At 36.0% G+C, this 25974-nt stretch overlaps 1 protein-coding gene across 1 annotated transcript in view; it reads right to left on the bottom strand.

Annotated features, from left to right (window-relative positions):
* Window positions 1–84: 84 nt before the first annotated feature.
* LOC122522569 (muscarinic acetylcholine receptor M5) overlaps window positions 85–25974 on the bottom strand; it is a 30686-nt gene continuing 4796 nt past the window's right edge. Inside the window, exons 2-5 of the mRNA XM_043643759.1 lie at window positions 20435–20613; window positions 5539–5747; window positions 5154–5342; window positions 85–4835 (exon numbers count right to left, since the gene is read on the bottom strand). Of these exons, the coding sequence (XP_043499694.1) occupies window positions 2533–4835; window positions 5154–5342; window positions 5539–5747; window positions 20435–20532 (2799 nt within the window). The 5' untranslated portion in view covers window positions 20533–20613 and the 3' untranslated portion in view covers window positions 85–2532. The remainder of the gene's footprint in view (window positions 4836–5153; window positions 5343–5538; window positions 5748–20434; window positions 20614–25974) is intronic.

Consider the following 25974-nt stretch of genomic DNA (forward strand, 5'->3'; position numbering starts at 1 on the left):
ATTATTTTATTCGATATTACTCGTAGAGTTAATTTTATTTTTAGTAGTAGAATGATAAACGGAAGATGAGGAAGCGATTTTTTCTTTTGAGGTATTATCGATACAGCGATTTAAATTTTACGATATATAATATAATGTTATTTCTTTCTTTTTGGCTTAGTTAAGTGACGTCCATCAAATAAATTCTTTATTAAAATTCTTTCGAGCGTTTATATTCGCAACAAAAGAAATGATACTTATTAGCATTGGCAGTGAATTTTGGAATTTATCCAAATTTGCCAAAAATTTGTTAGCGCGTTTCCCACTCGGTAAGAATATAACAACTTAACGATATTTAGTTTCTTTTTTTTTTTTTTCCTTCGATACATTCATGTATGAAATGATAATTAATAATATTGACGGAAATCACAATAAAGTGTGAATTTTTCCATGTACACGTGTACACATCCACACACGCACACTTAGACACGCACGCGCGCGCACATAAAACATACACGCATGCACATAGTCATAAATATTCATTCATTTATATCCATGCATCTACGAATCCATGGATCAGCGCTTACTTGAAGCTTATTTTGCGCTTACTTAGCGCTTATTGTGCTTACCGCGCATACCACGCATCCATATATCCGCGTAACATTAAATTTCGATGCGTAGCAGTAAATAAGCTATACGGAAATACACCATATCGCGTGGATATATCTTTTGATTTTTCACAGTACATCGGAAATATCTATACAAGCAGTTACACGTATAACAACGTAGTTTATCTTGGCTTATGCTTTTCGGAAGGAGATCACTTTGATAAATAACAGATTTGAATTTTGAAAAGGAATCAAATCAAATAATACGTTATCAATTGACACACTTGTAACTTTTAACAAAATTCTTCACGTATTTCATTTATTTTAACACGATCGAATTAATTTTCTATTCTTTTTTCTTTCGTACAGCCGACCTCGACGTTCCCAAAAATAGTGTAACGAAAGTAAGAAAAAATTTTGGAAAATGGTAGTAACGATTGGATAAGATTAGCATAATCGTGTCGATCGATGATCGAAAGAACGATCTCTTTCGCTCGTCTCGATTGAAATAATATATTCGAGGAAGGTCAGAGAAAAAGGCCTGCGCATCGGTAGGCCACCCCAGGGCAGTGTATATCCGGATCCAATATGGCTCCACGATGAAATCCTCGAACACCCGGTACTTTCTCGAAACGAGCTGTTCTGACCCAATTCGTTGCTCGGAAAAAAATCAAAAAAAAAAAAAAAATAAAAGAAGAAAAAGAAACGAAGAGGAGTCGTTCCTCGTCGAAAGTTTTTAAATAGACTTTTTTTTCACTACCGTCGTTAAGCGATAAACACATTTTCGTCTTTTAAATTTGGAGGTCCGCGTACGATGATCATCGGTCAAGATCTGTGATACGAGATAACTAGCACGCATAGGGACCTTCTCACTAGGGTTAACATATTATTCTCTATTCATTATTTCAAGCATTATTTCACTTTTTGTCTTTCATGTGGCGAACGAAATGCCCGTTTTATACATAATTATATATATATATATGTGTGTGTGTATTCTCTTAATCAAACTTATTAAACATACGTTATTTAAGAGACTCGTTTAAATATAATCCTATCGCACTAAATTTTAGCATATTTCAAGGCTTCTCTAACAATTTGAATTAGTACATATATCGATTTTTATTTTCAGATGCTGACAGGTCGTGTTAAAAAAAATGTATTTTAGAATGATAATGCGACCTGTCTCGCGGAATGATGGGTTTTCCGTTTAAATTACTTTCTCTTCTGAGGATATTTAATCGCATGACCAAGGAAACATCGCGGCAACATATCGACGTTCTTCTGTACAGTCTTAATTAAGAAATAACTATAATTATGTATACCTTCCGTTCCCCCCTTTTCTGTGTGCTATCAAAGCACGTGTCGTTCTTTCATCGCAAAAGTCGATGTTTTCGAGCTTACACTGACAGTATACACATCAAAGGCGTAATTAATTATTATTTTTTGTTAATCGATACCGAGATACGATAGTTGCTTCATCTAAAAACTACATTACGCGATAAGATCTCAGCATATATATATATCTTTCTTTCTTTCTCTTTGTTCTTTTGTAACATAATTTTTTAACAAATATTCACACATATACAATATGTACACCCGAATATATTGATGTCGAACTATGTCAACGAAAAGAAATTCTTTTTTTTCTTTTTATTTTTTGTTTAACTATATACAAGAAGCTCGTAGTACATTGATTTAGTTTTTTCTTTCCACGAGTCCGCAGTTTGACTAAATTATTGTCCGGTTTAACCGCCATTACTATAAGTGGGAATATTTCGTTACGCGTTATGGAAGGCCTTAAAGTCGAGTTTTTATTGAATTTTTCTTTACTTTTCTTTTTTCATTTTCATTTTCATTTTCTATAGCGTATACCATATTCTCAAGCACAGAAGTAGGTACAACATACTATTATAATATTTTATCTATGAGACGCGCGTTGCATTATTTACGTCATATGCAGATCACCTTTAAGTATTCTCGTAAAGGTTTTCTTAAATTGTTGATTAGCCAAAGCATAGCAGAAAGGATTCATAGGGCTGTTTGCGTAGCACAAGAAATAGGAGAACATGAAGAGATGTTCATTCGTGCACGGAGGATTCGTACAAAAGCCTTCGACGAGAGCCAAAATGTGATAGGGCGTCCAACAGGCAACAAAAGCTCCAAGAATAAAAGATATCGTCCTGAAGGCCTTGCGTGCTCTGTTTTCCGTTCTTGACTTTTGCCGTCCCATTGTCGGATTTCTCTGAGTTTTTGCTTTCAATCGTTTGCCGATGGTTTTGACAAAGTCTCTTCTGGAACCACCTTCTTCCCCATTTTCGGTTTTTCTCTTTTTCGATTGTTTTTTCGTCTCTTGTCCGTCTGTTCCAGAGATCGTCGGTACCATACTACTCGAAGATGAATTTTGTGGTGGATTGTTGCTGATCTTGGTCGCTTGATCGGATAATCTTTCAGTAGCTTGATCAGAAAATCTCTCGGTCGTGCTGTTCGACGACTCAACGGTTTTTGATGTATTAATCACAGTCGTAACTGGTTGACGTTTAGTGTTTTCAGCTTTGACGGTTACTTCGGTATGCACTTTGCTCACCGTAGGAGATGTTTGAGATGCTGCGTTAGTCTGTTGAGTGATAAAGACACGGGGTGGATGTGTTTGACTCGAGGCATTCGACATTGCCGGTAATTGCTGTTGCGTTTGTTTGCTCGATAGATTTATCTGATTCGTGCCAGCTTGTTGAGTAGCTCGGAGGAGTGCAGCTTGTAACAAACTAGTCGTAGTTGCCGTGGAAACCGCGTTGCAGAGAATAGGCGACGACGGTGCGGTAGAAAGAGGATTCGCTAAGCTACACGAGAAAGATGAGGGTGGACTTTCGTAGGAAGGACTCGGAAGAATGACCGAGCTTTCGTCCATGTACCTCAAATCGGCACCGTCAAGGCCAGTTAAAATGTCGTATGTACCTTGACCATGACTGGAAACGACCAAGGATTTCGGTCTTTCACCGGACGACGAAGTCGAGGGACTTTCCGTTATCGGTGGGCTGCTTTGAAATTGAGTGGGAGGTGGTATGATATTTTGTTGAGAACTGTTCAACGATATTTGTTGGCTTTGAACTGGTGGCGTAGCATCCTCGTTCGACGTGGTCGTATGTTTATTACTATAAACGTCGATAGATTTTAATGATTGTTCTGGGGTTAATGTTTGACTACTGGATTTGTCTGGTTCTATAGGATTATCGGTATCCAGAAGACTGAGCTCCTGTATCTTCGGCAGTGTTTGGCCTTTCTGCGTCATCGTGCTGGATTCGCATATCGGACTAGTCGTCGGTAAGATTTTCTTCGTGGTTGGTACGTTTGTTTCAATCTTAACAGGTACGATGCCGTTCAATCGACCATTGGTGGCGAATACTTGAAGCGCACCTGATTGGACGACCAAGCCAGCGAGAGACGAACGTTTCTTGACGTTACTCAACTGTTGAGTCGGTCCGACGGTACTTTCTTCGTCGGAATCGAAGGCCGGGCTACTAGATCGTTCGGATTTTTCTGTTTCCGTAGGCATCGTACTCGCACAGGTAACCTTGTCCGCGGCATCCTCCGTTCCACCGGATCCCGAAACTTTGGATGACTTTTGTCCGCTATCGGCACCAGCTGTATTATCTTCTTGACCCCCCGACGAGCTCACTCTAGGCTTATCTTGACTCAACAAGGTACTTTGCGTTTTTGATATACCTATACCGGCCGCACGACCAGCCATTCCAGACATGGCACCGGCGCTCAATGCCACCATCGATTGCATTTTCCTCTGCTTCATTTCGCTTTTCTTTTGCATGTCATACGCGGTTTTATATATTCCTCCGTATAGAATGAAAAGTACGATTAACGTTGTCCAGTAATAACCGATTATAAGAGCGGTGTTGAACACTGGATCTTTGAGAAATTGCACAGCACACTGTCCCGGATTGAGATCCCTGTAACCGATGAAGTGTTCCCAACCGAATATACTGATGAAAAATAGAAGTGCTGGTATTATCCAAGTAATAGTGACCATCCAGATGACGCGATTCTTTGTTCGCCAACTGCGGTATTGCGCAGCAATTTTCACCGAGCAAAAGCGATCGATCGTAATCAAAAGGACAGTATACTGTGACACAAGGCAGACGGTGTAGTCTACGGATAACCATAGGTCGCAGAGTAGAGGTCCAAGGTTCCAATAGCCCATTAGAACATATACCGTATAGAATGGCATAGAGACTGTACCTGTGTAACAACGAAGATATAGTAGGATCGATCAGTTCTAGTATATCTCGTGTATGATGAAACAATCGTTCTACGGACCATCTATAACATCCGACCTACATCATTTACAACTACACTACTATATACTATTACTACTATAACATATCTGTCATATACCAACGAAAGTACGATATTAAAGGAGAAATAAAAACGAAATATGAACGGACAGCATGCTCTTTTAAACACATCATTTTTATTTCCATTCGTGTTTATTAAATTCTGAGAGTAAAGTCACGAAATATCATCATCATCATCAATTCTATTGAACGAAAATCTTACCGATGAGCATGTCAGTGGCAGCTAACGACGCGATGAAATAGTTGCTCGGTTGTCTGATGGCTCTGTCGACGATAAATGCCAATAATACAAGAATATTACCACCTACTGTTAGTAATATACATATTGCTAAGCATATAGCTATCAGGACCGTTTGCCAGAGCTCGAAGGGTGGTAATGCAGGTGCTATATCTGTTTGATAGAGAAATTATATATCTTTTTTATTAAATTTAATAATATCATTGACGTGTGTGAACATATTAAACACGTTAAAAACAAATGTTTTCGAATGAATCTAAATAAATGTGAAGAGATGTGAGATTTTGGCGCAAAATTAATTGGAAATAAATATACGATTCAACGAACTGTTTAATCTCAATGATATTACCCAGTGACGACGGGGTTGTTACGTTTCCTGGTATCGTGGTATTGGTTGCATTTGTTGGAAACCATTCGGGCAAAAGTTCCCCGTATTCACCGCTACTCCAACGTGGATCGTCAGGATCAGGCCAAGTTCCATTCAATTGGGTACATTCCGCTGTCAAAATCTGATTGTACACGTATCGACATAGACGTTCTCGTTGTCTTTTCAGTTTCCTGCAAATAGAGAAATAACGAAAAAGAAGAAAAAAAGAAAGAAAGGGAAAAGGAAAGAAACGAAACGACATCGTGTCAGTCAGCGTTCGTTAAGCGAATAAAAAGAAAACGAATAGAATCGAAATTGATATATAATTGTTAAACGTCGATAAAACGAATAAGACAAATAAAATAATCAAATTAATCGATGATTATTTTCTCAGGGGAATGTATTATATTCAAAAGTGTCATAACTTTTCATATCTTTTTTTGCTTTCTTATAATCTTCGATGCTTAGTACTACCATTGAAGAAAATGTGACACCGGTATTTCCTGACTCCTAGCCGACACGAACACCCCCATCTTCTTCCATTCCCTTCCCCTTGCTCCCCCACCTTATCCCCCTCCTTCTCTTCTACCCCATCTTCTCTTGTGCTCTATGAAGCGTCGTTGCAGTGGCAACACGAGAGGCGAGTCAAAGGCTGAATACACTGGGCACACAATGAGCTTGAAATAAGCATGAATGGAACCACATCTATCCCTCCCGTCACATACCGGTTCCGTCTCTGCCAGGCAAGAAACGATGACGACGACGACGACGACGACGCGCACCTTAAAGAGGGTGAATTCTTTTTGTCAGCGAAGATACGAGTCGACGATCCCGATTCTCCTAGCTAGTCAAAAGATTTCCCTCGGACCTCCTTCTTTTCACCCTTTACTTTTTTTCTTTTGTTTGTCACCATTGAATCATTTATTACTGCCCATTACAAGTTTTCTTTTTCTTTTTTTCTATTTGTTATTACTTATTTCATTATTTTCATTCGTATCGTCATTTTTGTCAATATATTTTGATACGTTCTCGTGGTTAGGATAGATTTGTTTGTTCGTTTGTTTGATATTAATTTGTTTGTCACGTTAAATTATTTTGTAAGACCTTGTGGTATTCTCGGTGATTTGGATTTCATTTGCCTTTCACTTTCATCATACTGATGCTATTTTTTGGGTATCAGTGAACGTCATTCTAACGCTATTTACAATAATGGAAGAGAGAGGCTATTATCATAGCGAGCTACTGGCGCAGATAAGGAAGCAGAGCGTATAAAAAGCCGGGAAGCAGTATCATCCATTGTTTCAATCTTCTAGACTCTGGAGACTAAACCCGTGGATCCGTATGAAAATAGTTGGAAAAGACAAAACGATTTTGTCATTGTTTTGTCTTTTTTATTCATTAGATTTTTCAGTTGAAAATAACTTTGAAAACGATATATGATATATATATATATATACAATACTATTTTCAGACAAACAAAGTTTTCTATTTTAAATAGCAATCAGTCGTGAATAATCATGCGTTTATTAAATTCCGTATTTTCTTGGCAACATTTTCAAAATAATATAAATAAAACGAGATAATCTATCTTTGTTATGACGAAATAATTTTTTAAAGGTATTGTACCATAACATAATTCGCTATTATTCGTTCCACGTTATTGATAGGGGTTCTTCTTTGCCACCTTTAACATGAAAGGGTCCCAAAGAAAGAGAGAGAGAGAGAGAGAGAGAAAGAGAGGGAGAAGGAAAGAAAGAAAATGAGCTGAATTTAGCATCTATAATTGTCTCGATAAGGAACGTCTTTAATTATCCTTCTCGTTTATAAGAAGTCACCGTAGCATGAGACTTTTCTCGTAATATTTTATTTCACATTAAATGATGTTCTCGCAAGGACTAAAGGGGCGAATTGAGAAATGAATATATCCATTTTTCGAATTGCTATTTGGTACGTCGTGAGAGATATGAACCGTAGATTAGCTTTGCTTTCGAACGAGAAAGTTCAAATGGGCGCGCACGTCTGAGCGCGTAATCGAGTAGAATCGCAAAACGAAAACTCATGGAAAAAGCTAAAGCTTTAAAGGGGATGACGAGAAGCTGAAAAAGAGGGTGCTCGATAGGCATCCATGATTTTAAACCCTTCTTCTTCCCTGGTAGATAGGGAAAATCGTTTTGTTTAATGAGTTGTAATATCGATCGGCTGTGTGAAATCGTTTGCGTTGGAAATCCTCGAGATCGAGGATTTCGTGCGGGATAAGAAATCGATTAGGGATGAGATTCGTAAACTTGTGTTCTCGAACGAATTGAATTATATTTTGGGATATGTGAAAGACAAAAATCCGGAGAAGCATATTATAATGGAGGATATGATTATTAAAAGAACCATTGAAGATTGTATTACCGCGAGATAGGGACCTTGAATAATTTTTATAAAATACGGTTAATATGCCGGCGATGATATTTTCATAATATAAGATTCCGAAAAATTCTCTCGAAACATTTTTATATTATCATGGATAATATAAAAGATAAGAGAGAAGGAAAATGAGAAAAGGTATAACAAGAGTCCCACTTCAAACGAACGAATTTCAGGAATGTACTCAGTTTCAGTTGAATACCAGTGAGATGTAAAGAGATTAGAATTCAACGAGAAGTAGCTTGAAAGAGCAGAAATAGGAAAAAGGAAAGACAAGGAGAGAGGTGAACGTTGAAGCAACGACGAGTGGACGAGTATGCAAAAATACAGCTCGGGTAAAGAAGGAGTACGGCTTGTACAATACGGCTACGCGTAAGCTTTCATGAATTTGCTTGGAAAGAAAGAGTGTATATAAGGTCCACTTGCAACGTGGATTATATATCAAAATATATATCTATATATATATATGAAGCTTACGTATCACATATATACACGTATACAAATACGTACATATTTGTATAGGTTAATTCAGAAAATTGTTATGTCTCTTGTATTAGTGCATTATTCATCGATGTATTAGTTATACGATTACTTGCTTAGCACGCTCCGTTTGTATCACGGATAAATTTAATTGGTCTAGCGGATGTATCGATTTATCGAGTACGTGCTACGAATATGGTGGATACATGAATCAGAGTTTATCGACGAGCACGAAAATGTAACAACATCTTCTCCTCTACCACAATTTATTTCCATGAAATTTCAATACTTGGACTTTAAACGTACCGGTATTAAAACTTAATCTTTTCTGCTGTCATAGTTGAGGAAATATTCAGGCTAGGAGAGAAGCAATCGTAACGTGGCTCCTTTCAACTAACACCGAAGAGGTACATCATCGTTATAATGAGACTTACTGGTGGTGGTAACCTGTGGATAGAACATCCATCTTCCTCGTGTGTATGTGTGCCAAGAGGGTGGCAAAAGGGAGCGGCTATATAAGTCTGCTGAGCAGAGGATCATCGCTGTGGAATGGCATGATCATACGGACGGATGAAGAGGGAGTGAAAAAGGGGTGGTTCAAGAGAGACAGAAAGAGAGAGAGAGAGAGAGAGTGAGAGAAAGAAACGAATGAGGGAACTGAAACGAACTGGTGGGGTGAAATTGCAAGGAAGAGAGAAGTAGATACGACATGGTAAAGGAGAGAGAGAGAGAGAGAGCAAGAAAAAGAGGAGAGGCAACAAGTACCTATCCAACTAGCATCGTTTCGACGAACGGTGAATACTGTGGAAAGTCGCGGTTTCAGCTCGTTCCTCTTCCATCTTCCTTTTTAGTATCATTGTGTTTAAATCCCACAGAGACAGCTCTCGTATTTTCCAACATAAATCTTTTTCCCATTCTCAGATCGTCGATCTATTATCGATTTATCGTTCGTAATTGATACTCGAATTCTCACGATTTTCGATGTTCATCGATTCGTACCGACGAAACCAGATGTTCGGCTAATGACGAAAGAGAGAGAAAGAAAGAGAGAGAGAGGAGGGGAGAATTTGAATTGTTCTATCGAAAAAAAATTCTATACGGGTATATAAACATTCGTTGGAACGGAATGCGTACAAAGATAGTTTTGATGGGAACGTCCGAAAGTATGATTAATGTCCCTACGAAATCTTTCATCTTGCCATTGACGAAAATGTTGGGAAAATAACTGATGAGCCTTTTATTTTTTGTTCTTTTTTATTTTTAGTAACGATCGTTAATTATTCTTCTTCATTGTTATTCCCCAAGTGTGTTTTTCGTGTATATCGATATTTTTGTTCTCTCTCTCTCTCTCTCTTTTAGAAAAAAATTGATATTCTTTCGAGTAAATCGAGCTAACGTGATCGTCAGTATATCATCTAACGCGCGCGCATTTTTCTATTTGCGAATATCTTATATCGAATAAATGATAGGTGGGAAAATAGGATAACCGTCGATAGCAACACGATCGTGGCGTAGCGGAAGGGGTGGACGGGAGGAGGAGAGGGGAGGAAGGTGGGGTTACTCTATTTTAAAAATTTTTTAGTACTATCCTCGAGGGTAATCTTATTTTTATTTTCCGCTTGGCTCTTACTCGATAGAACCTTTCAAGAGACTTCTATGCATGTGAAATACGTAACCCATAGCTCCAGGCTGGTATCAGAACCACCTGCTACTTCTTCGCGTCTCGTCTTTTCGTGACATCCTTTCCTTAAATTCACAGATATATATTCCTTCATCGAAATAGGCCGTTATCCGTTGGATAGAATTTTATCAAGAATTTCAAAATTATATACTTATGCATATATGTATATTATATATATATTATATATATATAATATATAGATTTTAAAACTACGAACTACACAGGTAGAATTATATTTAACGACGACCTTTCTTTAGACAGTTTCATCGTCGACCGCATGGTATTTGAAAATTATTCAAACGATAGGAAAAAGTCGATAATTACGTCGATAAGATCGTAAGTATTTGTTTTATCTAACCGAGCATTTGCATCTTGCATTTGCATACACGATAATGCGGTTACGTTCGATGAAACTTTTCCAAACTAACATCACTGTGCGGGTTTTTCATAATACCTATATATCTATTGTAATAAATAATGCTCCCTTTCGTATATATATTATTATTATTATTATTTATATTTTTTCCATGCAAAGAAAAACGTAGAGAAAAAAGCGTAAAGAAATACATGTAGAATACGTTTTCTCGTTGCAGTTATGAATGTTGTACTAATTCGTTTACGGTATCGCTCACTCAAGTTACATTTAAATAAAACTTTTGCCCGCGTGCTTTTTTTCCAATAGCCGTTTGTTTACAAATGTACGCGTAGTATCGATTTGATTTTACCGTCGTGTTTTATATTTCATCTCTTCTTTTTTCTTTTTTTGTCTCTCTCTATCTCAACGGGTAAATTCAAGCGAGTGCGTTTCATTTTTACTATAACAAATCTCGTATTCATTTTATTCGCGACAATGCCTTCGTCACTAGGATAGAGAAAGGTATTTGTATTAAAAAAAGAAAAAGAGAAAAAATAGTAAAACGAAAGAAAATAGTGAAGAAATCGTGCGAGAGAATACGTATGTATCTTTCTAGCAAGGATTCAATTTGATAAATGAGGACTTCGCACCATCGTTGGAAACCTAACGTCGGAAACCAAGAGAAAACGTGTAGAAGAAAAAAAGAAGAAATAGAAGAAGAAGAAGGACAAAAAATAAGAAAGAAAAAGCTGCGAAATATAAAAGGCAGGACTTTTGCGTGAAATGGTAGAGATTCCCTTGTCGGTTGCGGTTCGCACTCACATTTACTATTCTTTTCCATCCTTGTATCTTCATCTTTCTCCGGTTTCTTCGTTTTCCTCTTTTTTCTTTCCTTTTTTTTTTTTTATTTTTCTTTTCCCATCCCTTCTGGCGGATCGAGGCTCCGGCATTCGCCGGGCAAAATCTTGAGATGAAAGTAGAAGAAGAGAGGAAAGAGAAAGAGCTGGCAAAAGTATTCCTTGAGATTGAACATCGTTGCGGTCAGAAGTGAGAGAGAGAGAGAGAGAGAGAGCTTGGCAATGAGCCGTCAAAATTTGCTAAAAATTCGGCAAGTGCGCAAACGCGAAAAGGATTTTCCCGTGGTAGTTTCATTGCCTTTTCACGGAAGAGAACTTTTTGATCTTTACCCGCTAAATTACTTCAGACTTGGTCAAACTTTCTAAACCTCGGACTCGACGATTTTAATACTTCGATGTTGACGAAGTAATACAATGGTCTTTAATCTTTCATCGACTTTTCTTCATCGCGATTAACGTCAAAATCTGAGATTACAAAGGTTTTTTACTTCGTATACACGATTGTTCTACGTTTATTTTTTAAAGTAAATATGTGGGAGTGAATATTTGACAATTACGGTAAATAGAGATATGCCTATATTCTACATTAACACGAAATTGCAAACGTGAATTGGTATTGGATGGGTAATTGGATACAATCTGGTATCTATATGAACTTGTATTATACGAGATAACAGTTTACTATTTCGCATGTTAATATGATAAATATTATAGAAACTAATGAAAAGAAATATTCGATCTATCGAGCAAAGAGTAAATTGAACGAAATCTATCGAGAAGAAAAAATATATATAAATTTTTAAATGATTATCGTAATTATCGAAGAATCGAAGAAAAATGCAGAAATATTGTTCCATTTAGCTTGAGGAATTCATTCGAGTTTCATTCACAGTGAAAAAAAAAGACAGATCATCATCGTGCTTCCTGCCTATCTTGTGCTTGATCATCAAGCTGAAGCTTAATACAGGTGGCGGAGGAGATCAAATCGGATTTACACTTCTGTGGAAAGTAAGGTGGCGTTCCATAAATATCAGCGGAAAGGTTACAAGGGGTGAACGTGTTGCCGACACGTTGATGGTAAACCTGTGGTGACGTAGTAGACTGCCAGAGGAGAATCTCGATGGCTCGAGGGAATTGAACGAACCCGTTTAATAACTCTGCTAGCGTACGAACGCTTCAGGCGTGACACTGAAACCATCCTGGATGCGTTGAGACCCCCTAACACCCCCATCCCTCCTTCCCACACCCCACCCCTTCTCCCCGTTCGATATTCGAGCCAATGACATTGGCTGACAGCTCGAACACAGGTCTACTCAAATTGCATAATCACCATTTCGGTCTTTTTTTGTCTTCAAAATAGTCTGAATCGTTTCTTTTTTTCGTGTTAAAGTGTACGAGGAACGCTTGATTAAAATCCACCTAATCTATCTCTCTTTTTTTCTTTCTTTTCTTTTTTCTTTCTTTTTATTATCAAAGTTTCAACTAAAACTTTACATAATCAATCTTAAAGTACGTAAGACGGAAAAGTTTCGATCTATCGCGTTAGCTAACGACGTAATTCTTGTTTCATTATTACGCCGAGGACATTTAGAATTTCGCGTTATCTCTAAAACACGTTATTAAGGATTATTCGTTCATCAAATTGTATGTTGTTTTGTCTTTTGTGTTTCATATAACACCGATCGAAATTCACAGATATAGCGAGATATACTTTAGCGACTGAGCGAGTCGTTACATTATACTGAATTTTCAGAACTGGTTCAAGAACAAACGTTACAATTGAAATCTTCGTGGTATCCAACGGGGACTTTGTCCATTATCCTTATCTCTGACTAAATAGATTTGTCCGGTAGGTTTTGTTTTCGGTATTCTACCTATAGTTATATACCCTTTTCTTTCCTAATATCGTTATAACTATTCCATATGACCTAGTGCAAAGAACGTTCTATTCTTATGCAAAAGACCTTTTATAGACATTGATAGACGACTTCACTACCAAAGTATACATCACTCTGTCTATATTTCGATGATTGATAACGTGTATTTAAAAAGGAAAATAATTCTTATCGGAACGTTAACATCGATCAACGAAATATCACCATTGGTGAGTGTTAGAAATTTGATATAAAAAAAGAATTAAAACCCGTGTAGGAAAATATATATTCGAAATTGTAGCATAAGACGAGTTTTAAATATATATATGCATAGTTTAATCGTCTAGTATCGACACAGTTTACATTGCAGATGGGTGGATGAAAGGTAAAAACAATTGGATAGCGCAGGAAGTGAGCGCACACTTGCAATCGAGGATCCTCCCTTAACGTGCAGGTGTACAACAACGATCCCTATGCTTTGTACGGAAGTTTCCTCTTTCCCTCCCTACCGCTCACCCTCTTCATTATCACACAAAGACTTGGCAGTAATTAACGCAGCAAGGACGTTTCTCTTAACCAGCACACTACTATAGTTTCCTAGAAGATGAAAAGGTCTGTATCACAGCTTGCCACACTCATCTACTTGCTTTCGAGTATGAGAGGGAGAGGAGGAGAGAAAGAGAGAGAGAATGTATGCATCTACATCAATTTCAACCAATCACATTTCACCTAATAGGTCATTCCTTTCATGAACATGTTGGCACGTGGTTCGAATATTCAATTTCTGTGGATCGTAGTAATTATTCAAAATTATCCAAGATTTTGCTATAAATTCATGCTCATACATGGCGTAGATATAGTTGAATAAAATCATAGAGGAATATTGTATGTTGTTTTATGCGATAATTTAATGTAACAGTATAATTTTATAAATTTGTCTTATTAAAGTTTACAATTTGAAAACTTTCAATGGATATCGTATCTTAATAAAAGTTTATCTCTTTCTTTCTTATTTCTTGAAAAAAAGTGTATGCATGGTTCAAAAGACTTCCTCGTGCCTCGAGACATCGTTCATTGCAGTTTATCGATTCCTAAAGTATCTTAACATCTTAGAAATCTTGCTCGTCATATATTATTAAGCCGAAACTCAAGGAGATTTTCAGACAAAGCTTTCGTAGATTTTTCTATAGACCCCAAAACCAGGTCGAGCTGTGTGTGCAAGTCAAATGAATAAAAAGTAAACGATATATATAATAATAATAATAAAAAAAAGAAAGAAAAAGTAAAAGAAAAGAGAGGAAAACAATTTTGCAATTTGCAAATGTATTTTTATCTATTCGATTATTCACCACGCGTATTATCTCAATTTTTATGGTTTCCATGTCTTCTTAGTATGATCGAGGACGTGGGGATCGTTTGGATAGAGATTATTATTAAGATAGGATTGACCGAAAGTAAAAAGAAAAAAGAAATGAAGAAGCTTCGAAGAGGGATTAAAAAAAAAAAAATAAGGATACACGCGTCGAAAAAGTTTTACAGTGATCCTAATTATTATCGATGAGAGATAATTATTTGATAAAGAAGGAAGCCACTTAAATGATTAATAAAGTGAAGAATCTATGACATCGAAAGTTCGGATCGGTAAGTTCACGAATAAGTGACGTCTTTCCTTTTTTTTATTTTTTTTTTCCAAACATAGTTATACACGGAAGAGATATTACTGAATCATGTTTCATTTCGATAATTAATCACAGCTAATCTTGTACGGTATACTCTGAAAGTTAATTCAAGGAAATCATGGTGTTATGTTCGCACGAACGACACATCCAGGAAGTTGTCGAGTAGAAGACCGGGCTAATTGAGTTAATGAAAAATGAAGTGCGCCTTGCTTGGTCCCCTCACTCGACTTTGCTATTTCGGAGAACTTCAAAGTGCACTCTAATGCTTACCTACTATTTTTACGTATGTAATCAGAATTTTTGTGCAACGAGATGCACCGAAGGTATACATCAACGAGACGTAATTTGTCCTATATTTGATGATTTCCACGTTAGTTACTTGAAATATAAATGTCGACCGCGTGCTCGGTCAAAAGTTTTGATTAAAAACTGCACTAGAGCGAACGGATCGAAATATTATTTCTTTTCTTTTTTTTTTTTTCGTTTTTTGTCGTTCTTTCAAAAGAAACGAATTTATTCAGTTCGATTAAAATCTGATCGTGATTAAATTCTCATTATGAATACTTACAGCAAGCCTCGTAATATTAAACGTTACGAGTCAAAAGTAATCGACGTTTTAAATGTTCTGCAATAATCCTCGTATTCGGTTCTTTTATTATTTCATCAAGTTCGCGAAAATCCTATTTCTTTGAAATATTTATACGTTTTATTTCCCTCTTCATTTTCCTTCGAATCTCTTTTCGCAGTATTATATTCTCATTATTTTTTACAGTTTCTTATGAACCGTAATAATCCGAAAATTCGGTTCTCTCCGCAAGAAAAGAAATAGAAAATTTTACTTGGGAATATAGTAAATTTTTAGGAATGTTAGTTCAGCAACATCAGCGTATTTATCCACGCCACAGAGCGAATTCGTATACGTAGGATGTGTACCTAAGTCTAAGCATACATAAAAGCGCATAATAAAATTCGTCCTACTCAGCAGACTCTATCTTCTTTGAAAACTCGTTGACCTAAAGACGATGTATAATTTCTTAGGTTTATTGAATATGGGAATGTAACTTTTAAGTCAAAGTTTTCTTCAAAGAAGAAAATCCGCAGGATACGAGTGTTCCCTTTTTCTTGACATTCGAAAAACGTCTTTGACCAATTTTGGAAAAATCAAATAGTTTATTCAAATCTACAGCAAAACATGGGATTTCCTATTCTATGAATAAACATCCAGTAGTTGATTAAATTTAACTCACTGTGTTGTGTGTAATGTTTCTCAGTCTGCTGTTTGCATTCCCGAAAACTATGAAGTAATTAACACTGCTATTCTCTGTAGATAACTGTGCATAATTACGATACTACTCGATATCTCGAAAGTTTGGCCCATCTGCGCCAACTGTTAGATCAGAACACGAAAAGCAACGTATCGTTACTAATCTCTGATAGTGATGCAGTTAATTAACAATGTATTATATATCTTTACACAACAAATGAATCTATAATAACGCGTATATAATAATCGATATGTTTTATTAAATTAGAATTTAATGTTTCAAAAAAAACTCGATAGATCAGTATATTGAAAAATATAAATAGAATTTGAAAAATATTTCGAATATTAAGATTCTATGTTATATCTTGTTCTATATTGAGAATACTCTATCATTGTATGTGTGCATTGATTCCACGATGAGAACTGTTCGTTCTTTTGGATTTTTTTTAAAAAAATATTCGAATTTTTCTCGATATTCTCGAAGGTAAATTAAATATTCCCAGAAATTCTATGCACATCGACATAGAGAGTAGTATTCCGAATGCGGGCGGACCTAGTGTATGCATTTCCGTTTCGAGGCATAGGAACACGCGATTTGAAAGCGATGCGCTCTACTTTGGCACATAGATAACACACTTTTCCTCCTCGATTCCTCTTCACGGAAACTGAAAATTCGAAAATCGATATGTATGTCGTGGTGTCATACCAAATATACGTGTTTAATAATACATTGACTAAAATGATTACGTTATTTTTTTGTCCTTTCGTATTATTCTTCGTTCGCATTATTTTAACTTGTCTTTTTTTTTACTTTCTTCCTTCCTTTTGAAAATTATTTTCAATTTTCTTTACCATGCCTATGCGTGTTTTGTGACGTGTAAAGAACGATTGGAATGATCCTAGTGTATTGCTATCATCACGAAGTTAAGCACACTCTGGAACACGTACTACAAATGCCAGCGATTAGTTGGCATTAGCGACATTTGAAGGCCATTGTTTCAAAGTTTAACGTTAATACCCAACACGCGTTCGAATGATGAGAGAAGACAACCATGTTTCGGGTGCATTCAAATTTCCATTTTCAATTGATTATTCGTATTTCATTAATCATAAGAGATAAAATAAGAGTATTATAATATTTCTGACTTATCCGATTTTTTCTTGACTTTAAATAAAGAATTGAAAATAAAATTACGAAATCTCGTTAAACAAAATAATGTGAAATCAAACGAGCAGATATATTACGATGAATTTGTTTAATGTACTCGGCATTCACATTCATTTTTAATATCACGAAATAACGAATGCTGTTGTTTCGTACCCTTGGCATAGTGGCTTTTCAGCGAGCAAAGCTTTTTATTGTTATGGTTCATGCTTTTCGTACGGAGGATGGACAAAACGAGACAACATATAAAAACAAAAAAAGGAAGAACGAAAAAGAGAGGAAAACTTAATTATGCAAAGAGTAGTAGTAACGGTGTGATGATAATAATCGCAATATTAACGTTGATGCTTCTGAGAAGCTAATAATATGCGATTTGTAAACATAAATGCGTACAATAATTGAGATATAAGGTAAAGAAAAGATTCTACAGATTTGGAATTCGATTGAGAAAAGAAAAGATCGATAAATGACGTGGCCACGTGTCGTAGAAAATACAAGGGGAAAGTTTGAAAATGTTCGTCTCGATCGCGTGTTAGAGAACATCATACCGTAACGATTTTGCTAAGTTCGCGTGATTCTCGTAGCTCGCACGAAATTCGTTTTCTATTTTGTTAAATGACATCGGCCCCGTATACCTAAATCGTAACCGTGCCTAAGCCACTAAAACGTGTAACACACGCCGAACGAAAGTTACATACTCCTCTTCTCATCGTGGGTATAGTGAGTGAGCTTTGCAAAATTTCCGACTTGTAGTAGCAACTACTACCGATATTGCTGGTGGTAGGTCAAGGATTCTGTTTCGTCGAGATTAGTCTATACGAGTTTCGTTTTGTTGCAGCGATGTTCCTCCTTGATACATACGGATTAATTGCACCCAAGGCAAATCGATAAAAAGAAAGTTCTCCGTTGTCCGTAGATAAGGGAATTTGCATTCCCGCGCACATTGAGAATACAACGGAATTCAACTACCGTACCACGTGATAATGGGTTGCGGTCGGCACGATTGAAAAAGATCGATGTAAACCATAAATCACGATGGTCGGGCCTTTTTAAAAAAGTGTACCACTGTTTTTAGGACGACGAGACCGACTCAGCCCTTTCTCTCTCTCTCTCTCTCTCTCTCTCCCAATCTTTTAGGAAGGTATTGATCTACCGTTTACAATTTACATCCTACATTTTCATCACTGATACGTCATTTTAAAGTAGATTCCTTTAAATAGCAAATTATCCGTGAAAGTAAATGCGAGCGTGCATTATCGAAAAATTCCGTGCAACAGCTGTTCGCGGAGAAGGGGGACCCAGAGTGTCCATTATTTGAAAGTTATGCGCGTGTAATGTGCCCATATTGTAGAGAATAATTTATGACATTTTTTTTTTCGAGAAAGAGAGAGAGAGAGAGCACAGTGTAAGATAATTTATTCAAATCATACATTACGTATCTCTCATTTATTTCCAATTCATTTAACAAATCGTTCAAGGATATCAATGACTTAACTTTGTTCATTCTTCTCTCATTAAAGAGAATCTTTGAAATCGCAGTGAGGGGGTATGGGGGAACAACAGCAGAGTTGCTAGTTCAAATCTCTCGATAATCGGCCGAATTTCATTCGGTGCCACAAATGAATTTTCGCTTATCGAGACAGCTCTTGCACGATCGATTCTTATTTATAGCCTTCGAAGGACAATGCTACCGGCCGAAAGGAAACTACGACACGAGGTAGAGAGAGAAATAGAAAGAGAGAGAGAGAGAGCTTTTTCTTTTTTCCCTTCCGTCTATGAAAGTTCATTTCCTCCAGCATTGGTATATATATATAAATATATGTGTGTGTGTGTGTGTGTGTACATATGTCCTACAAATACTGAATGCATAGATGCACGGTAATGGCGCGTTAATAGAACGAATCGTGGCGATGTTATTGCTCCACGATAATGAGTATTCCAGGTGTTGAACGTTTGCCCACATAAAAGCTTAAAAGGCGTAAAATCCAAAAGCGAAAAATCGATCGTTTCAAACGATAATCGTTAGCACGATGAATTTGCCGTTCGATTACTTTCTCAGGTGTTTTTTTTCTTTTTTTCTTCTTTTTTTGTTTCGGACTCAAGCTCGACGTTACGAAATTAGAAGAAAAGCATTTTCGCAAGGTGTTCTTTTTTTTTTTTTTTAAATCTCTCTTAAACGTCGATACGATTATTTACGATGATTATTTGTGAACGATCGTTTGCTTGAATTATTACGAGACACGAATGTTTCCGTTTTATTCATCGATCATTATAACAACCTGTCGCATATTTTTGTGTATATGTGTGTGTATGTGTATGTATGTATCGAACGAAATAAAAGAATCCTTGAGTCGTTGAATTTCGTTAGTCGAAGCGAATAATCCTAATTGACTATTATTGAGAAGATAAAGAAGATGTGTGAGACAATTAGTGTTACATTTGTAAGTCAAGGACACGAAACTTTGTGCATCGATAATGTTTGAAACTTTTCACGGTATATATCATAAAATAAAAATATAATTTGGAGAGGTATTACGTTTAAATAAAGAGATCACGAATGAATTTACATAATAATAATAATAATAATAGCAATAAATTTTAAGACCGATTCTTTCGTGAAAAAGTTGAATGCACGATTTTAAACTCCGTATTCTTACCATCCCCTTTCACGTTATAATGAAAAAACAAACAACGATGAATATCGGGTTGAGAGTCACTGTTTCTGGTGACACGATTTCCCGACTTGTCCTTCGACGAAAAACCATTGGATAGCAATGTAGGTGAGATACGTATTCCGCATCGTGGGAAAAAGTGTTGCATGGAGAATAGAAAATAATATGCATGAGAGAGAGAGAGAGAGAACGTATTTCCTTTAGCGATAGAAACCTGCCATAAATATTTCTCGTTATCGTTCCTTAGCGCGCCTTGTTAGTTTTTTTTTTTACCTTTTTTCTTTTTTTTTTCGAATGTTTAATTCATAATCTTCGATGGTAATATTAAGAAATCAAAATAACCAATGCAAAGAAAATGATGGTAATTTGTAAATCTGAGATTAAAAGGAAAGAAAATAATTGTCCCGCGTTGTTTGATACCAGGTTGGTAACTCACCACCGGGTAATAAAGTCGGTGCCAATAGTGAAGATTGGTGCTGTCGTACGATTGACCTCGGTGCCGTTCAGGCTACTCTGAGTCCCGTTTACCTCCATTCCGTCGAAACGAAGCCACGGTGACAGCAAACTCAGGAGCCACCGCACCTTCTTTCAATGTCCAGTCATCTCTTGGACATTCTGCGAACGAAAAAAGATCAGATATCGGTAATCCGATTGCTGTTATTATTTTTACAAAATGAAATAGCATAATATATCAAAGATAAATAGAAATGAAAATGATCTTTTTCTATGCTCGCGTATAAATTTATTATCGATGATATATCAATCGAAATTTTAACTTCGATTACTCGAGGGTTGTTCTTCTTTTTTTTTTCTAATAAAATTTGTCACGAAAGAAGGACACTGTCAAGGACGATCCAAGGGAAAAATGATTAAGAAAAAATCTCGCGTATCTTTCGTGCAAATCTTCTAAATTCTACGATTGTAATGCAAAAACAAAATACAATCGTGTAGAAGATAATGGAAAAGGTTTACGTACTACATATTTTTTAAGAGAAACGTTTTGTTTTTTTCGTCGCGATCCATTTTATTGAGAATTAAATAGACGTTCCAGAGAATGATCGTTGAGAGTGGAATGCGTTAAGTACATCTTACGTATAAAAGAGCAAGTAACATTGATAGACGTATTACATATATACGGAATATAAAAGGGTTTTCTAGTTTTAAAGATTTATCATTTAAATGACTTACTCTATTCCAAGCTTTGTCCCTTATTATCGTGAAAAATGTCACGTTCGTGGATTTTCGTAATAAAGGAATTACTTACGAATGAGGAAATGAGCTAGCTTCCTGGATCGTATCGAATAGAAAATCTTATCGTATTTGCATGAATTTGGTTAGAAGTTCAAGCGAATTTCTGTAAAGCAAGCCATTGTCTAGAACAATTAACTAATCTTAGGTGTTATCAAATAGATGTGGTTTGCGGTTGGGTAATGGAAAATACTTGGAATTCGCGATAACGAATATGTACATACAACACGATGAGAATTAACAAGCTATTAATCGCAATTTGAAATTCTTCCTGCTAGGAAAATCTAATTATGTCTAATAGGTATATCAAGTTCGCTAACAAATTTCCTTCCGTAATCGATACGAGAAGCTTCTTTACGATTTGTTGAAACTAATTAAAGGAAGACGATGAAAGTATTAATCCTTTTTCTCTCGTCTTTTCCTTTTTTCACTTTGTTTCATGCTTTCATAACACTTGAAACGCACGGAGACACAATAAGTCCGTGTAAAACATTTGGATCGATCGGTGCATTTCCAGCGAGTTTCTCTCCACGAGTTTCGAAGAATTCTCGTTGGAAGAACATATTTATGTATGTATGTATGTATGTATGGATGTATATATGTACTCGTATACTTGCTACAGACGTACACGTGAAATAATATACAACACGCGACTCTTATCGTATCGGCGATATCTTTTTCGAGCGTTTCTGCGATTTTTCTTTTTTCCTATTTTTTTTTCTCTCTCTCTCTCTCTCTCGTTTTATGCACCAGTCCAAGTACATGCATATGAATGTTATACAATGTCAAGTAGTGAATCGTTTGTAGAGAAGGATTTCTCTTTTTCACGACCATCTTTCCAATAGTCACTTCTAAATTGCCGTCTTTCAGGCGTTGAGATTTTCTCATTGCTAGGATTCACAGAGAGGAACATTTTCATACAATTACGTTGACGAATGATCAGGTATCCTCTCTGCTATCGACCGAACTCACTTCGAAACAAGAGATATATTACTCTGACACTTTTAGAAAATATATTTTAAGAATTGTAAATCTCTTATGTAAAATTTTTATAATTATTCTCGGTTTTATAAATCTTATAATGCAAGATATCGATTTGAATTCATCCTATATTCTAATATTTATGAACTTTTGTTCTTACTTATCGTCTCCTAAGATTTTTCTTACGAATCCATGTGTAATGCGAACAGACTGAAGTATCCAATTATTGCTAATAATTGCTTGAGAGTTTAAATCTATCGTTTTTATTTTATTTTAAATTTTTTTTTTCAACTACTCTTGCTTGGCAGATCATAAATCCTCTCTCTCTCGAAGTTATTGAAGCGTATTTTTTGAATGTGAATTTATATTTTTTCATGATAATTATCTTATATAATATTATGGTGCATATCATGGTCCAGAGTTGTTCCAGATTATTCAGATTTATAAGAGACAGAATAATATATATTTTCTTGTATAAAATCGTAAAAGATTTCGTTAGAATTTATTATCGACGTTTATATGCAAGTAAATACGTTCTTTGTTATTCATCTTATCGCATTTGTTTCATGCATTCATTCATACGAACGCGAAACCCATGATTTATATATATTTTTTTTTTTCTCTTCAAGAGAAAATATTGTACAGGCAGTTTCCCGATATAATACGGCTCATACGAAAACACACGAGCGTGACTTTGTAATATGTGTCTATATACGTGAATGTTCATACATCGTGTATTCGTACGACCGATATGGTACATACGAAGCGACAGATAATGAAAATGAAACGAAGAGAGTTCCTCTCGTTGTAATAAAAAATAAAAAAAAATGAAAAAATAGTACTGTTACATACACATACATATAAATATATATATATATGTTTAGAGAACGAGTGAAAGCGAGAGAAAGGTTGCTTTGAAAAAAATGGGAACTGGGCTATTTGAATTTTCACGTTTTCTATTTTTTGTTAAAATAATCAAACTTCGTTTTCACAGATTGTTTATTGACACGGAATGCGAACGATTAGATTCGTTTTAGGATTAGACGAATTCGTCTACCAGTCCAGAACCTATCATCGATTTGTCTGGAATTTCAACAGGAAGTCCGCGTGTAAATCGATGCATGCAAATGTTACATGTATTTCTACGTATGCGCGACTTCGTCGTTCCATGCTGGAAAATGAAAAAAAAAAAAAAGAAGAAGAAGAAAAAAAAAGGAGAATGAAATTGCATGTAAATCGATGGGTGGATTCGAGGCACACGATAAAATGTGCCCATTGTATTGTCATTAGTAAACACATTGCGGTGGTTGAGGATATTAATTAAGCAAACTTTATGATTTATTTAGTATTAACGAGAAATAAAAACACTTTTTCTCATTCGATAGGAACGCGTTTGAACGTACATTACACGTATTTCTCGACAACGGGAAAAATCACGAGTAAAATCATTGCGAATTTAATCGTTCGTTTATCGAGAGGATCGTTGGATCGACAAAATTACGATGCGTTATTTAAATTTTATACATTTAATTAACACTCGATAATCTGAGACAAGACGCGAAACGGGAATAATGAAAAAATTAGTATTCGACAAAAAGTAGATTTCCGGTTTCTCGACTATACGCGGAGAGATGTTCGTTATCTCGAAGGAAAATCTTGGAAAACGGAAGAAAAAAAAACTGCGGGTGGAGAAAAAGTAGGTGGTTGGGAAAAGGAAGGGGGGCATTAGGACCGATTTGCAAATAATTTACTCGTTCTACGAACGTAAGCTCGGCTTTCTCTATTTAGTTTTTAGTAAAAGGAAACTACCGCTTCCACTTGGCTGACTCAATATTCCTTGTTGAAGGAAATGGAAGAGGATGCCCTGAAATTGGGGTCGATATATAGTACATAAATAAATTCCGTGGAGATGGAAAAATTCCGATAAGCCTATCGACTAGGAAAAAAAAAAAAAAGTAAAAAAAAGAACCTTTTCTAACCCGTCGAGACTTTAATGAGGTTCTATCTTCTTCCGTTTAACGTTGGCATGAGCAAGAGTACGTTAATCACGATCCTACGTTCGCCAATTCGTCTTTCGTTCTACGAGAATAACCCCGTGGATATACACCCATATATATTTTATTATATCCACTTGTATTACAAATAAACGCGTATGTCGTCCTTTTGAAATTTCAATCGATTAAACCCATCCTTGTTCATTTTAGTAATTGGCATGTTCGTCTATATAACGTTCCGATATGAAAATTAATTAATTGCGTATTACCCTTGAATTATCACGAGTCTATGGCATTTGGCATCTCTTTGTATCGACAAGAGCCGGATATCGTTTCCTTTGACGCATCGATTCAAAATCAACTCCATTTTTTTTTCTTCTCCTGAACGAGGAGAAAAAAGCTTTCCAAATCGTTAACATTAAAATGTAATCCGAAGCGAGGAATTTTTATTTTCAAAATAAATTTCATTCGAATAAACGGTTTTAAGATATTCAGATGGAACCTTATAAGACATGGCATTGTATTTTAATCCCTATTATTCTAAAAAACATCTTAATTTCTCTTATACATTGGAGTATCGTATTGCATTCATTTTCTCGATCATCCATCTCTTCCAACGATTTACGAATTTCGTCAAAGCCATCTACTTTTTATCTTTTATAACATTGGAAACGTAAGAAATACGAATAAAAGTGGTAGGACGACATTGTAAAACCAATGTAATAGAATATCTCTTTCTTTTTATTTTACCTTCTTCTTTCTTTCATTCATTTCTCGGCTTTTAACGATCGTTAGGATACTTCGACTCAAAATTACAAGATCTGAAAAGAAGATTTTTTTAATACCCGTTTCTCCCTTCTAACCATCGTTTGTAGTCCGAGTTGTTAGATTCTAGTTGTTGAAGATGTAATGCTCGGTTTGTGCGTTTGATCCTCCTCCTCCCCTTCCCCACTCCCTATATAAAAGGGATTATACAAGATGCTTTATAATTGCATCTGTCTGAGTGAGTTACGCACACATATTTCGACGTTGCAGTCGATATTGAATTTCTATAGGTGTTGTTCATGGACCAGTGGGAACATTGTAAATATGATAGCCGTGCTTCTCGACAGGTGGAGGATGTACGCACATTGTTAATCCGACGCTTCTCATCCTCCTCCCCACCGTACTCCCCCTACCCCGAACATCCTTGTCACGGATGATACGCTTCGAACAGAAATTTGTTCGGTAGTCAAGATAGGATCATCTTTACCCTTGCCGCGTACACTTGTTACGTTATAATACATTTAGATCGAAAGAAATAAAGATTAAAAAAAAGTAATATTAAACGTAACCCTTTGTAATTATATTTCATTATAATATCGCAATAATATTTAATAGGAAATAAGGAAAAATTATTAAAAAAAAAGGACATAAAGGATAAAGAGATAGAATTGAAGATTAATAAAAGACTTCGAGGAGGATAGAATTCTCTGATTAAATGGTTCCTACCGGATTTGAAGGACATTTCATTTCTTTTCCTTTCTATAGCTATATAATTACGAAGGATTATCGAGAACACGGGGTTGGGGATGGGGATGGGAATGGGGGTAGGGATGGGGGGAAAATGTAGGGGTTAACAAGAGTAGATTTCGTATCGGTTGGTTAACACATGAATATACTTTTTTGATCGCGATCTCTCGACGTGACGTGATGCACGAAACGAACCTTCAAATCTTTTTTTTCAATTTTGATCGACGTTCGTACTCCGGAT

The sequence above is a fragment of the Polistes fuscatus genome, unplaced genomic scaffold (assembly GCF_010416935.1).
Source record: "Polistes fuscatus isolate 324 unplaced genomic scaffold, CU_Pfus_HIC Scaffold5, whole genome shotgun sequence".
NCBI classification, from domain to species: Eukaryota; Metazoa; Arthropoda; class Insecta; order Hymenoptera; family Vespidae; genus Polistes; species Polistes fuscatus.